Source organism: Pelodiscus sinensis, unplaced genomic scaffold (genome assembly GCF_049634645.1).
Source record: "Pelodiscus sinensis isolate JC-2024 unplaced genomic scaffold, ASM4963464v1 ctg34, whole genome shotgun sequence".
Lineage (NCBI taxonomy): Eukaryota > Metazoa > Chordata > Testudines > Trionychidae > Pelodiscus > Pelodiscus sinensis.
In genome coordinates, this window is record NW_027465849.1 from 2,229,898 (window position 1) to 2,244,454 (window position 14,557).

Here is a 14,557-nt window from a genome sequence, read left to right on the forward strand (position 1 = left end):
GCGTGGATGGGGCTGGCCAGGGAGAACAGGGCTGGGGGGCTGCCTGGACCTGGCTCTCACAGCCTGTCTCCTGCGCCCAGATCCCAGCCTGCCCAGACCCTCCATCTCTCTGAGCCCCACTGGGGTCACCACCCTAGGGGCAAACGTCACCATCCGGTGCCAGGGGCCGCGGCAGGACGTGAGGTTCTTCCTGCACCAGGCTGGAGACCTGAACCGGCCGCGACCCATGGAGCCTGCTGGGGACGGGGCCGAGTTCCACATCCACCCCGTGGGCCGGCAGCACGGAGGGAGCTACAGCTGCAGCTACCGGCCCCAGTCAGAGCCCTTCATCTCCTCGCAGCCCAGTGACCCCGTGGAGCTGGTGGTAGCAGGTGAGGGGCCCGGCAGGCTGGGTCCTTGGGGAGGCTCAGAACTGATGGGACCCTCAGAGCCAGGCTCTGCCCTGAGTCCTGGGCCCAGCAGAGGGGACGCCTGGCCAGGAAGCAGGGACAGAGACACTGGGGAGTCTGGAGATTTGTTGCTGAGGAAGGAGGGATCCCTGCCCCGGGGGAGCTGCAGAGCAGAGGCTGTTCTGGCCCCGTCCTTCTCCCGGCTCTGAGAGACACTGGTTCTACCCCCACTGGCAGAACTGACTTGACCCAGCCTGGAGCGGCGCCGGCTCCCACCCACCCAAGCAGCACAGGGCCAGGTACCGGAGCAGGGCAGGTGGGTTCTCTGGAGCCCCAGATTAGGGGGCAGCTTCCTGCAGTGTTTGCCCAGGTGGAGGGATGGAGGCTGTTCATGGGGCCGTGTCTCCTCCCGCAGCCCATGCGCTGAGGGACTTGGGAGGGAAGCGAAGCCTCAGGCTCAAACACAGACCTGCTGCTAAGAAGCAGCCGGACACTTCCTTTAGGCCCATCAGCAGTCACGGGGTGGGGGTGGGGGCAGGCTGTGTTTTCAGGAGCAGCCAGCAAGGGGCTGCTCTGTGCCCTCCACCCACCTGAACCACTAGTAAAATGTGGAGGGGGGGGCATGTCCCCGAACCTCATTGTTCTACTGCCCTAGGACACAGCGAGGTGGGTTGGGATGGATTGGATGGGAGAGGGCGGGACCCGGGCGGGACCCCCCCACTCCACCCCCTACAGCACCTGCTGACACTCCCCTTTGTCACCCTAGATTACACCCAGGGGAGCATCGTCCATCTGGGCCTGGGTGCTGGGGTCCTGGCGCTGATCTTGGCTGAGGCTGCCCACAGCTGGAGGAGGGATGGGCACTAGGTGAGGTGATCCCCCACCAGTCCTCCACCCGTAAGCCTGGCAGTCCTGGCACTGGGAGAAGGGCAGTGGGGTCACCATCACCCCAAGGAATGTGATACTGTGACACGAGGATGGAGCCGGAAGGACCAGTGCAGTGAAACCCAACTGAACCAGCCCCGCTGAGTGGCCCCAGAGCATCTGGGGCTGTGCCAGGGCCTCCAGCTGGGGGTGGCAGAAATGGCTCACACCAGTGGGATGGGGAGCCTGCGCCATGGGGCGTCCTGGGGAGAGTTCTGGGTCCTATAAGGTGAGGCTGTGGGGGGGTGCCTTAGGGGCCATGGCTTAGGGGCAGCCCCATCCACGCCCGTTGCCCGTGGGACAGGCTGTGATACAGCCACACCAGTGAGGACGTGGGATCGTCCCCCCAGCCTGAGCCCCTGTGCCCATCGTGCTGGTGTTGTCCAGCCTACAGAGCAGCCCAGCCCCCAGCATGTGTCAAACCCACGGGCACCTTTCCGGCTGGGCCCAGCACCCAGGGGAACTGGGGACAACACCAATCGTTGTAACCAGGCAAGAACCAGCCCCGCGCTGGGCTGAGCTGACTTGAAAAGCCCCCGGCTGCAGCCCCGCGACTGTCCCCATGGTGCTGGGGGCAGGGACTGGAACCAGAGGTAACAGACCCACACTGGGGGGAAGGGTACATCATGCAAAACACTTAGGGGGTGGGACCAGGTTGCCCCCTCGCTGGGACCTTTACAAAGGGCTTTTGGTGAAACCTCACAATGGGCTCAACTTTCTCCCCTCCCGCTTCTCACCCCGCACCCTGGCTCAGCTTGTCGGGTCGTCACCTTCGCCCAGCCCGGCTTGGCCTGACCACGCTGCGGCTCAGCTCCATCAGCCACAGGACTCTCTCCCTCAAGGGGCGGTGACAGCTGGCCTGGTTCTTGTGCCAGGGCCTTCGCTCTCCTCTCTGCCAGCGGCAAGTCACCCCGTGGCCGTGACGCACTCCAGCCGCCTGCAGGGAGAACTGATTAGCAGCCCCAAGGCTCTGGGATCCTTTCCCGTTCCCTGGCAGTGGGGTTTGGGGCTCCCCTCCCTCCTGTCTCTCTCTCCTGGCTTCCCATCGGGTGTTGCAGTCAGTGTCGGGTGCCCAGCCTATGGAGCAGGGACCCAGCCTGGAGCAGAGAGAGGAGGGACAGGGCCCTCCAGGAGGACTTACTCCCCCAGCCATTCCAGGATAAGCAGGGACCTAAGGCCAAGCACAGACCTGGCTGGAGCCCTGCCCCCTCTCCCCCCACACGTTGTATGACATTGAGTTATGCAGACTTGTATCCATAAAGATGCTTTGGATAAAATACCCCATGTAACCTGACCATTGTAATGGCTCAGTCGGCTGGTCTGTGTCTTATTTTGGTGTATGTATCGTTCTTGTATGTAACGTTAGAAATATGGGGTATGGAACGGCTCATGGCTTCAAATGTTCAGTGTCCTGGACAGGCATAAGGATCTTGCAGAAGAAGGTTTTTTGCACAAAACTGCCACGCTGCCTGTTTTTGTGTAAAAACCCCCTAGCGCAAACACGGAACGAAAGAGAGCATGCAAACGAAGCGCGGGAAAATGCTAATCTGCACTTCATTTGCATTGCCTCTTGCGGAAAAGTCAAGGGCTGTGTCTAGACTGGCAAGTTTTTCCGCAAAAGCAGTCTGCATTGGCCGATTGAATTTCCACAAGAACACTGACGATCTCATGTAAGAAATCAGTGCTTCTTGCGGAAATACTGTGCTGCTCCCATTCAGGCAAAAGTTCTCTTGCGCAAAAGCTTTTGCGTAAAAGGGCCAGTGTAGACAGCTCGGATTTGTTTTGTGCAAAAAAGCCCCGATGGCGAAAATGGCGATTGGGGCTTTTTTTGCACAAAAGCGCGTCTAGATTAGACATGGACGCTTTTCCGCAAAAAGTGCTTTTGCGGAAAAGCGTCCATGCCAATCTAGACGCTCTTTTCCACAAATGCTTTTAACGGAAAAACTTTTCCGTTAAAAGCATTTGCGGAAAATCATGCCAGTCTAGACGTAGCCATAGTGTGGACAAAGCCTACGAAGGAGCCAGGGGCTCTTCTCTGAGATCCTTCTGGTCCCAGGTGGGGGATGGGCCGAGGGTCTCTCTCTCCAGGCCAGCCTGGGGCCTGTAGTCAGTGCCCAACTGAGCCAGGCAGAGCTCAACATGGCCCTAGTGTGACCTGTGCAGGCCCAGATGGGGAGGGGGGTACGTGGTGCATTGCTGTGGTGGGGGGACACAAGGGAGGGACCAAGAGGCCTCAGGATGGGAGGCACTTAACAGGACATCCTGCAGCTTCCCTTGGCCCATGAGAACATCTTTGGAACAGAGACACCGTCCCTGCCTCGGGCCCAGCTCCCCAGCTCACATGTGAGCCCTTCGCAGACTGGCCTGCTGGCTCCCCAGTACACCGGGGTGGGGCAGAGTCACTAGTCCCATGGTGCCACAGGAGAAACTGAGGCACAGATCAGGGCAGGGTCACCCCCAAAGGTGCAGAGCAAGCCAGGGCTGCACTCCACATCAACATGCCCCCCCAGGGGACACCCTCATATGTCAAACTTAAACACTGTGGCTGCAGCCTTGGATTCCCTGCAGGGATTGAGAGAGAGAGAGAGAGAGAGAGAAACAAGCTCAGGAGTTGTAGCTCCCAACCCCTGGCCCCCCAGCTCTAACCACTAGGCCCCACTTCTCCCAGAGCCCTGGAGAGAACCCAGGAGTCCTGAGGAAGGTCGATTCGGGGGAGGGGTCAGAACTGGGGTCTCACCTGCTCTGTCTCGCTGCTGGTCCCTTCCCTGCAGAGACAGGAAGCAGAATTGTTCATGAGTTGACCTGGGTCCCCCTGTGCCAGCCCTGCCCCTCCGCCCCACAGGACAGCTGGGATGGAAATCCCCCACCCTGGTCTGCCGGGGAGCCCTGACCCCTCTGCTGAGCCCTTCCACTTACAGTACAGCTCCCTCTGCCCCACACTGTGCAGCACAGCGCCCCCTAGCACTGCCGAGGGCCTTTGGGGCTAGCACCGAGTGCCAGGGAACGGCGCCCCCTGCTGAGCCCCCTGCTCCATCCCCTGGGTTCCTGGCCTGTCTCCCATCCAAGACCAGCCCCTTCCCAGCTCTGCTTAGCAGCAGGTTTAACCCTTTCCTTGCTGGAGCCCTCACCTGCTTAGGTGCCTCTGTGGCAGAGGAAGGCCAGGAGGAAGAGGAGGAGGAGGAGGAGGCAGGGGGCCCCTGCAATCACCCCAGAGATGATGGGGTGGTTCAGCTTCAGTTCCCATCTGCCTGGGAAGCTGCAGGAGGCCCTGAGCACTGGGAACAGCCTGGTTTGTTACCTGCCGCCTCAGCCCCTCCCTGTCATGGCCTCAGGGACCCACAGCAGAACTGCTGCAAGGCTAGAGGGGGCGCAGGAGCAGATGGGATTGTGGATACTAGTGACTGGGCCAATGGCAAGGGGCTGTACTGTAGGCCAGGGCAGGGGAGATGTCTGTCAAGCCCCATGTGCCCTCTGTGCTGATAGGGCCTGGATTTCACAGTCTGGTCCCCTGGCTCCTGACACTAATCTGCAGTCAAACATGTACCCCCTGGCCGCTGGCCTAAAAAGGACATGGACAGGCGGCTTGCTCTTCGGACAAACTCCCTTTTGTGGCAGTACCTTCGCACAGCGAGAACAATGGGATTCCCTCCACATGGGCAAGATAATATAAAAAGGGGTCCTAGAGGTTCTTTCGTTTGTCTTCATTCCAGCTCATCACTTCAGAAGCAGCTTTGCTATGAACTGGGGCCTGAAAGGACTGACGATCCATCCCAACAAAGGACTTGACCCACAGACTTTTAAGTTAGCAGTTTATTAGCTCTCTGCTACAAGCCTGCACCAGGAATTTTGCATTGATGTATGTAATGTAATTTCTTTAACAATTTTACTATAAATTTTCTTTCTTTCTTTCTTTCTTTCTTTCTTTCTTTCTTTCTTTCTTTCTTTCTTTCTTTCTTTCTTTCTTTCTTCACGAATTAACAATAAGTGAGCTGAAGAGAGGCCACACTAAGGTTTGAGCTAGTGCCCTGGAGGATTATGGACTTGTTTATAACTTTGAGAAAAAGGACAGCATGGAATAAAAGATTTGTGTATGTGTTCTGAGAAGACAAAACAGTACAGAAGAAGGCAACTTTCCCAGACAAGAAGGAGTAACAAGGTAGTCAAGTATATTCTATTGTTTCACTCGTGGTGAGGCAAGCAAATTGGGTGGTGTAAACAGGATGCTCCAAGATCAGTCGTGAGAACACCCGAAGAAGGAAGGGGAGGACAACTTATGGACATCACCCCACCTAGACCCGGACTATGTGTTACCAATGGATATCACTCCACATGGACTGATTTCCCCTCCCCCGAGGGGTTTTATACTACACCAGTTTGCCCCACGAGTTGGAGTCCATCAATTTGGCATATTGGGGTGATGTGCACGTTAGATTTCTGCTTCAACCAAATTCATCAACATGACCTGAGGTCTGGCCAGCCCCAGGGGGTGAGTGAGATGTGTGTATGAGAGTGTGCGTGTTAAACTGGATTAAGAATTAGGCTGCTAAATTGGGTTAAGGATTAGATTTAGACTGTTAACTATTCAGTCTAAAATGTTGCTTTTTAACATGCCTTTTAAGTGCTTAGTACTCTCTCTCTCTACATATAGTGCTTTTAAAACTTGCTCCTGAATTGCTTGCAATAAAACTTGTTAAAGGTATAGTGGAAATACTGTGGGTGCCTCTTTTGTTCTGTGAAAGCTGTACCAAATGCACATTAGGATATGGCCTGATCAGCCAGATCACAGCACCCTCTTGTGACACTTTCTTTCTTTCATAAACATTTAGGCTACGTCTACACGGGCGCGTTCTCACGCAAAAACTCTTTTGCGGAAGAGTTCTTCTGCAAAAACTCTTCCAGAAGAGAGCGTCTGCACTGGCATGTGCTTTTGCAGAAGAGATGTGCTTTTATGCAAGAGCAAAATGATGGCCATTTTAACCATAGGGCTTTCTTGAGCAAGAAATTCATGTTGGCTGTCTACACTGGCCTCTTCTGGAAGAGCTCTTGTGCAAAAGGACTTCTTCCTGAGTGGGAGCATCAGAGTTCTCGCGCAAGAAGCCTTGATTTTATACATTAGAAAGTCAGTTTACTTGCGCAAGAACATGCGGACAGTGTAGACAGGCAGCAAGTTTTGGCTCAAGAGCGGCCGCTTTTGCGTGAGATCGTGCCAGTGTAGACACAGCCCAAGATTTCAGATTTGAAAGGTTTGGTGCAGTGCGCTCTTTTGGGTAAGATCTGAGGTGTAAATTAAACTGGGAATGTGGGCTGGTTCTTTGGGATTTGGTGAGACTGGTTTTCATAACCTCTCATCTGTGAAAGGAGTGGTGCTGGTTGTGCCACAGGTAAAGCTGCGGCATCTAAGTGGATTTGCCTGTGTCACTTCTTGCTGGCCAAAGTGGCAAACCAACGTGCTCTGTGTGACTGGTTTGGTGTCTTACAATGGACACCAAACCAGTCTGGTAAGTAGCCCTGTCTAAAAGCAATTCACTCTGATTTGACTCTCTCAAAGGTACCCCCAGAACGTGTTATGTTACCATGACATAGTTGGCAGGATCCAGAGAAACAGGTCTATAAGCTTTGGATCAGAACCCCACGTTGTTCTAAATTTAAATCTTGGAATTGAGGGTTAGGCTAGTTAAAGAGCAGTTGCAATGAGTGAGCTACAATATGAGGGTGTTTGCAAAAAAGACCTGGAAGACTTGTGCTCAGAGAAATGGCATCTTTAGAAACAAAGCCACAAACCAAGAACTGAGATCCCGGCTAATGAGCAGTGACCAGCAGGCAGGAGTACAGCCCCCACCTAATGCCACCAATACAAGTAGAGTGTAGGAGTCATAGAAGAAAGCAGAGTTTGGACATGAAAAAAATGTGCAGAAATGCATTGAAAGGAGAAGCAGCCAATGGCTGAACTGGAGAGGGAAGAGGCTGAAAGAGAGAACAAAGTCCAGGCAAGGTGAGCAGAGTGACTGGCAGCAGAAGAACGAATCAGACAAGCTGAGGAGAGAGTTGCCAGACTTAAACTCCAGATCGAGTTAGATTATGGTGAGACCAATGCGTTTAATCTGGTTAATGTCATAACCCAGTCCCGGAACAAGTGTGAGTTTGTTACATGAGCAAATTACTGGTCTATGTCCATGTCAAGTGTGTGGATAAATCCCTATAATATTATCATTCTCATATAACTTTGTATTTGTAAAGTGTTCTTATAGAATCTCTGTAGCATTTCCATATAACCATGTATCGTTCTCATATAACTTTGTATTAAGAGAAACTTTCCTTTTCATATAGATATAGATCTTGTAAGCCTTCTTACAGAATCCATTGTATTAAGAAACTTTGTATAAGGAAAAGGAAAATGTCTTTTGAGATCTCTGCACTTTCCTTGATTGTCCTGTTGAAATGAATGAGGTGTGAATGGAGAATGAAAGATGAGCACCTCCAGAAACAGTTGCAAGGGTGGAGAGAGGCTGGGAGCCAGATCCAAGATAATACCTGTGAAGTGAGCTCATTAAGAAGACTGGACATACAGATGACTTGGGAGTCCAGCAGCAAGTGCCCGCCCTTGAAAGAACTCTCTTTGAAGCATTATAAAGGCAAGGTGATGACTAACTGGCTGCAAGAGAGGGACAAACATGAGGTATCTTGCAGAGGGACCCCGGGTTTTTCATCTTATCAACATCAGAGCATCAATCCAGATTGGCAGAAGCCTGGCTCCACCCCTCCTCCATCTAACTCACCTGGCCAGTGCAGTTGGGGGAGCAACTATTGGTAACAACAAGATGGAGTGTGCTTGTGTGTGAGAGAGAGAGAGGGTGTATGAGTGTAATGTATCATATGCATATAATAAAGTGTTGATTGATTTATGTATGTTCAGTAAATGTGACGTGTGGCCTTAACCCCCTGGAAAATATCCTTTAAGCACATCGAGTGGTGATGGCCTACCTGCTGGTTCACAGGGAAATTCCTTGGATGTGGATCGGCACCACTTAAGGACCATTGTCAGTCAACTGTTGCCATTCCCTTGACTATCCCCCTTTGTACAAAAGGTGGGTGAGCCCTGTTGATATCTCTCAGATGCAAATATTTGGAATGCCAGAGCCAATGGCTACGTCTACATTGGCACCCCTTTCCGAAAAAGGGATGCTAATGTAGACTTCGGAATTGCAAATTCTGCGGGGGATTTAAATATCCCCCGCGGCATTTGCATTTACATGGCTGCCGCTTTTTTCCAGCTTGGGGATAAGCCGGAGAAAAGCGCCAGTCTAGACGTGATTCTCCAGAAAATAAGCCCTTTTCCAGAGGATTTCTTATTCTTTTCAAGTAGGAATACGAAATCCTCCGGAAAAGGGCTTATTTTCCGGAAAAAAAGCAGCAGCCATGTAAATGCAAATGCCGCGGGGGATATTTAAATCCCCCGTGGAATTTGCAATTCTGAAGTCTACATTTAGCATCCCTTTTCCGGAAAGGGGTGCCAATGTAGACACAGCCAATATGTATAACTTAAAATACACAAATTCTACAGGCCTATGAGTGGTATAAACAGACTCAGCAAAGTACAAGCTTTCAATAGACATGTCACTGGGCCCACTTTGTACCAAATTTGAGGCAATCACACAACAGTCAACAATGTTCTGCATGTTCACATCAAAACTCCAGTAAAGTCACGATGACCCAGAGTTCTAGCTCAAACCACTACAGCTTCTCCTCCAGCCACTGGCCGGCTTCCGGCCTGAGAATCTCTCCCTTGGCTGCTTTCTGCCCTAACCTTAACTCCTCTGTGCATCCCCAGGGTGGGCCAGCTGGGGGAGTAGCCCCTGGAAAAGGCCCCTGCTCTGCAGCTCCCCCTGGGCACAGGGATCCCCCTCTTGGCACCAAACCTCCCATGCTGCTGCTCCTTCCTGGTTGGAGACCCACCTGTCAGTAATCTTATCCCATCCACAGTCAGGTGCTCCTCCTGCTGAGCCCAGGTGTAGAGAGCCCTGGAGAGATGGGAAAATTGGAGCAGAGAGTGGGGACACTGAACAAGGGGCTCTGCTCTTCTAACTCCAGCTCCCTGGGGTCGCTGGGCTCTGTCCAGATGGGAGGGTCCCAGTTGGTGTGATAATAGCAGCGGTAGCTCCCTGCGTCTCTCCAGCTCACATTGCAGGTAGGAGCCTCAGCTCTGTCTGCCGTGGGGTCTGTGTCCTGCATTACGGTTGGATTCCCATCGAAATACAGAAGGATCCTCATGTTCTGGTGCTGAATCTGACACCAGACAGTCACGGCTGCCCCCAGGGCAATCCGCTCGCTGGGGCGCACAGAGATGGAGGGTTTGGGGTAGCTGGTCTCTGCAGTGGGAAGGGGACAGGCCATAAGACAGACCCCAGCACAGTCACTGCACCTGTCTCAGTGCTCTCGCTGCACTGAGACAGGCCAGGGAGAAACCCAGACAGAGGAATCTCTCCCAGATCCCAGAGATTCCTGGGAGCCACGACCGCAAATGCCTGAGGCCCTAAACTCTCATCTGTCTGCTTAGTGGGCCCCCAGCCAGGGAGCCAGGATGCCTGGGTTCTGTTCCTGGCTCTGGGAGGTCTCAGATCCCTCCTCCTGCCATGGGCACACGCCCTGGTCTCAGATCCTCCCCGAAGGGCACATGCCCTGGCTGTCTCCAACACTCACCGAGGAAGAGCATGGTGAGAGCAGATGCCATGACTGGGCAGTGAGAAGCCCTGGTGCCCAGCTCCACCCAGCTCAAAATAAGAAGCTTTGATGCTGGTTGCAGCTACAGGAAGGTGACGATGCCGCGTCTCTTCCTGTGTCCGTCACATCTTGTCTCTAATCTGCAGGCCACATCTAGTGTGGTCACAGCAAGCAGAGTTCCCAGCACAACCAGGAAACTCTGGGCCCATCGCTCACCGCTTGTCTATGTATCTCACAGCGACCAGTTTCCACCCACCCCCTACAAAAATACTCAGCAGCAGGGGCAGATGAGAGCGCCGCGGGGCCCAGTGCAGTGCCGCGGGGCCCCTCCTTTGACATGGCGCCTGCGCTGTGGCACCAAGGCGCATGTGCGGGGCCTCGGGAAGCGCAGGGCCCGGGGCAGCTGCCCCGCTCACCCTGCCCTAAATCCGCCGCTGCTCAGCAGCCTTGAAGAAGCTGCACTAAGCTGGGAGCCAGAAGGTTCCAGGGTCTGGCTTTTAGTCTTTGACTGACCACAACCTCCATGCAGATTTAACCCTCCTCCCCTTTTTACAGGTGACCCAGTATGAGGAAGTGGGGAGTTTTGGGGGCTCAAAGGGGGGCTGCCTGCAAAGGGGGGCACTCAGTGCCCCAGGATGTTACTGGTTAAATGTGACAAGGGGAAGAGGGAGTTTGTTGTTGCAGAGAACAGCCTAGAACTGGAGCCCTGGCATCCGGCGCCCTGGTGTCCGGCGGGCCCTGCTCAGAGGACACAACTGGTTCTGGCCAGTGGGAGGGCTGCGGAGGGGAGACCTTGGTGCCCTGCCCAGCTGGTTCCATCCAGGAAAGAACACTGGATGGAGGAGAGGAGAGGGGAGAAGAGAGGGGCCCAGGCAACCCTGTTATCTGGAGAGAAGACAATGGACAGAGGAGCGGCTGCTGTAGGTGGAATGAGGAGTAACAGTTAATCCAAGGACTTAGTTCGGATTAACTTTAAACTGCTGCGTGTAGCCGCGGACAGTTCGTTTGGACTAAGGGGGATTTAAAAATGGCGGCCGGATGGGAACATGCAAATAAAGCCCAGGATATTTAAATCCCGGGCTTCATTTGCAACTCCGGTTCCCTGATTTGCCTACCTAGCTCAAATTAACGAGCTAGTGTAAACATACCCTTAGACTGTATTACCATAGACAGAGGCTTGCTTTTTATTGACAGAAGTAGGTTGCCAGCAGAGACTAGGCGATGCCCATACCCTGGGATACCCCGCCCCCCAAGGGACAGGGTGTGCATATGCCATGGCAGGGACACAGGATGGAACTTCTCTTGCTCCCGTTTTCTTTTGAAGCTGGTTTATTTAATTCCAAGGCTGAGAAAAGACCCTTAGAACCAGGTGTTACAGTGTAAAACCATCATCACCGCTCAGCTACGGCACAAGGGGCAGCAAACCCAGATGCAGCTCCCTATCACGCCTGCTACTTGCATGGTGCCAGGATACGTGCTGCACATGGGCAGGTTTGCAGGCTGGGAGGGGAGGCTGCAGAGTCAAACTCTCCAGCAACAGGAAATGCCACAGTGACTGTGTCCCAAACACCCTTAACTCTGCCCCCTCATTCATGTGGTTTGTGGCGCCATCGTTTCATTGCATAATTGCAATTGGATTGCCTGTAAAAAAGGGGTGAGTGCAATTTGCAGGAAATAGTCGCCAATCAAAGACTGAAGATGAGACTCTGCGGCTTCCTAGATCCCACTCAGACGCACGTTAGCTAAGGACACAGGGTAGTTTGACAGTGACCAGTCCCCCCCCCCCAAGACAAACAGACCAGCTGCGAGCTATCTGACACTTGGCCGCAGGGTTTCCTGATTTGGGCAGGGACCTCTGCTGCTTACTGTGACCGCACCAGATTTCATCTGCAGATAGAGCCAAGGCATGATGGATGCACAAAGAGACAAGACACCGTCAGCTTCCTGTAGCTGCAGCCAGCATCTGAGCTCCTCACTGCCCATCATGGCATCTGCTCTCACCGTCCTCTTCTTCTGTGAGTATCAGAGACAGCCAGAGTGTGGGCCTATGGCGGGGCGGAGGGATCTAAGACCCTGCTGGCTGGAACCAGCTGGGTAGGTCATCCGGGGGCCTCTCCCTGCAGCCCAATGGCCTTTCTCTGGCCAGACCTGGCTGTGCCACCCGACCTGGGTCTGTGGGTCACCAGGGCACCAGTGGCTGGGGGCTCCAGTTTTGTGCTGGTCCCTGTAACAACAATCGCTCTGAGTTCTGGTCCCTAATGAGCTGTCTCCTCTCCAGGCTGCTGGCTGGCTGAGCAACTCAGGGTGTTGGGACGTGAGTATCTCTGTTAGGGACAGGTGGAGGGTGGGGAAGAGTTGCTGATTCCTGCATGTTTACCCCAAAACTAGATTCCACCTTCTTGTTTTGACACTGGGGGTTCTGAGATCAGATTCCAGCCCGCAGGGTCCCTGTGGATGCAGGGAGGTGTCAGAGCGACAGACCCTTCTCTTAAGGGTGCAGCCCCCTGCCTCCTGGGACCGCACCTCTCTGAACCCCTAGCCTTTCTCTGCTGTGAGGGTGACGGACCGGGCCGTGTCTGGGCACAGCTGAGTGCGTCCGTGTGACGGCGCGTTGGGGGTTCCCCGTCTCCTGCACCCCGAAATGGCACAAACAGACTGCACCAGCCAGTGGAATTGAGGGTGGTTTATTGCTCCTCCAGCACAGCGCAGCACAGATGTAATCTGGTTACAGGAACTGGGGCTAAGAGGCCTCAGTGCCCCCCCTTTTAGATAGGGGAGTCCCAGCCCCCTCCCCAGCTCCTTATACCCTGCCTTCCAGCGAGGAACTAACCCAGCCTCCTCCAGCCCTGCCCCCCAAGCCAGGGCAGCATTCCACCTTCCTTTGTTCCTCTCCATGGGGGGTGTCTGGCCACTGGTTCAACCAGTTTGGCCTTACCTCTGCCTAGTGAGGCTTTCCCTGCTGGGTCTTGCTCCAGACAGCAGGGGTCACCACATCCCAGCAAGTACCCCCACTACGTCACAGTTCTCCCCCCTCCGAGAGCGAACTGAGCAGGGTCACTCCGCTCGTGACCTGGGGAAGTTCGGGCCCCTCGCTACGGGACAGCGCGTCGGCGATGATGTTGGCGCTCCCCTTGACGTGGATCACTTCCATGTCGTAGTCCTGCAGGAGCAGGCTCCACCGCAGCAGCTTGGCGTTCGTCCCTTTCATCTGGTGTAGCCAGGTCAGGGGGCAGTGGTCGGTGAACACCGTGAAACGCCGGCCAAACAGGTACGGCTGCAGCTTTTGCAGGGCCCACACCATGGCCAGGCATTCCCTCTCTACGGTCGCGTAGCTCCGCTCCCGGGGCAGCAGCTTCCTGCTCAGGTACACGATGGGGTGACGTTCCCCTTTCTCGTCCGCCTGCATCAGCACCGCCCCCAGCCCAGTGTCCGAGGCGTCAGTAAACACGATAAAGGGCTTGTCGAAGTCTGGGTTTACCAGCACTGGGGCCTTGGCCAGGGCTCCCTTCAGTGCACAGAGAGCCCTCTGGCACTGCTCCGTCCAGACCACCCTGTCTGGCCTCCCCTTCCTGCACAGCTCCGTGATCGGGGCAGCGATGGAGCTGAAGTTGGGCACAAACCTCCGGTAGTACCCCGCCATCCCAATGAAAGCCTGGACCTGCTTCTTGGTCTGGGGCACAGGCCAGTCCCGGATGGCCTCCACTTTGGCCGGCTCTGGCTTCAAGCAGCCACTCCCCACCTTATGGCCCAGGTAGGACACTTCGGCCATTCCAACCTTGCACTTCCCAGCCTTTACGGTCAGCCCAGCCTCCCTCAGCCGATCCAGTACCTGGCTGACCTGGGCCACGTGGTCCTCCCAGGACTGGTTGAAGACGCAGATGTCATCGATGTACGCTAGGGCACAGTTCTCCATTCCCCGCAGCAGCTGGTCCACCAGGCGCTGGAAGGTGGCCGGCGCCCCTTTGAGGCCAAAGGGCAGGACCAGGAACTCATAGAGGCCCAGTGGCGTGATGAAAGCCGATTTCAGTCTGGCCTCCTGGTCTAGCGGCACCTGCCAGTAGCCCTTGGTGAGGTCCAGGGTGGTGAGGTAGCGAGCTCCCCCCAGCTTGTCCAGGAGCTCGTCGGGCCTTGGCATTGGGTAGGCGTCGGACACCGTGATGGCGTTGAGCTTCCGGTAGTCCACGCAGAACCGGATCGACCCGTCCTTCTTGGGAACCAGCACCACGGGAGAGGCCCAGGGGCTGGAGGATGGCTGGATCACCCCAAGGGCCAACATGTCCTGGACCTCTCTCTCCAGGTCCTGGGCTGTTTTCCCTGTGACCCTGAATGGGGAGCAGCGCACCGGGGGGTGAGTGCCCGTCTGCACCCGGTGGACAGCCAGGTTGGTGAGACCCGGCTTGTTGGAGAACAGCTGCTGGTGGGAGCGCAGCACCTCCCCGATCTTGGCCTGCTGGGCCGGGGTGAGCTGGTCCGAGAGGGAAATTGACTCCAGCGAAGAGTCCTCTCCGGTCCCAGGGAACAGGCCC

General features: G+C 55.0%; 1 protein-coding gene across 1 annotated transcript in view; it reads left to right on the forward strand.

The window, feature by feature from the left end:
• The window catches only part of LOC142823756 (T-cell-interacting, activating receptor on myeloid cells protein 1-like), a 31,566-nt gene that overhangs the window by 10,208 nt on the left and 6,801 nt on the right, over nucleotides 1–14,557 (forward strand). The window contains exon 4 of the mRNA XM_075915077.1: nucleotides 81–371. Within this exon, the coding sequence (XP_075771192.1) occupies nucleotides 81–371 (291 nt within the window). The remainder of the gene's footprint in view (nucleotides 1–80; nucleotides 372–14,557) is intronic.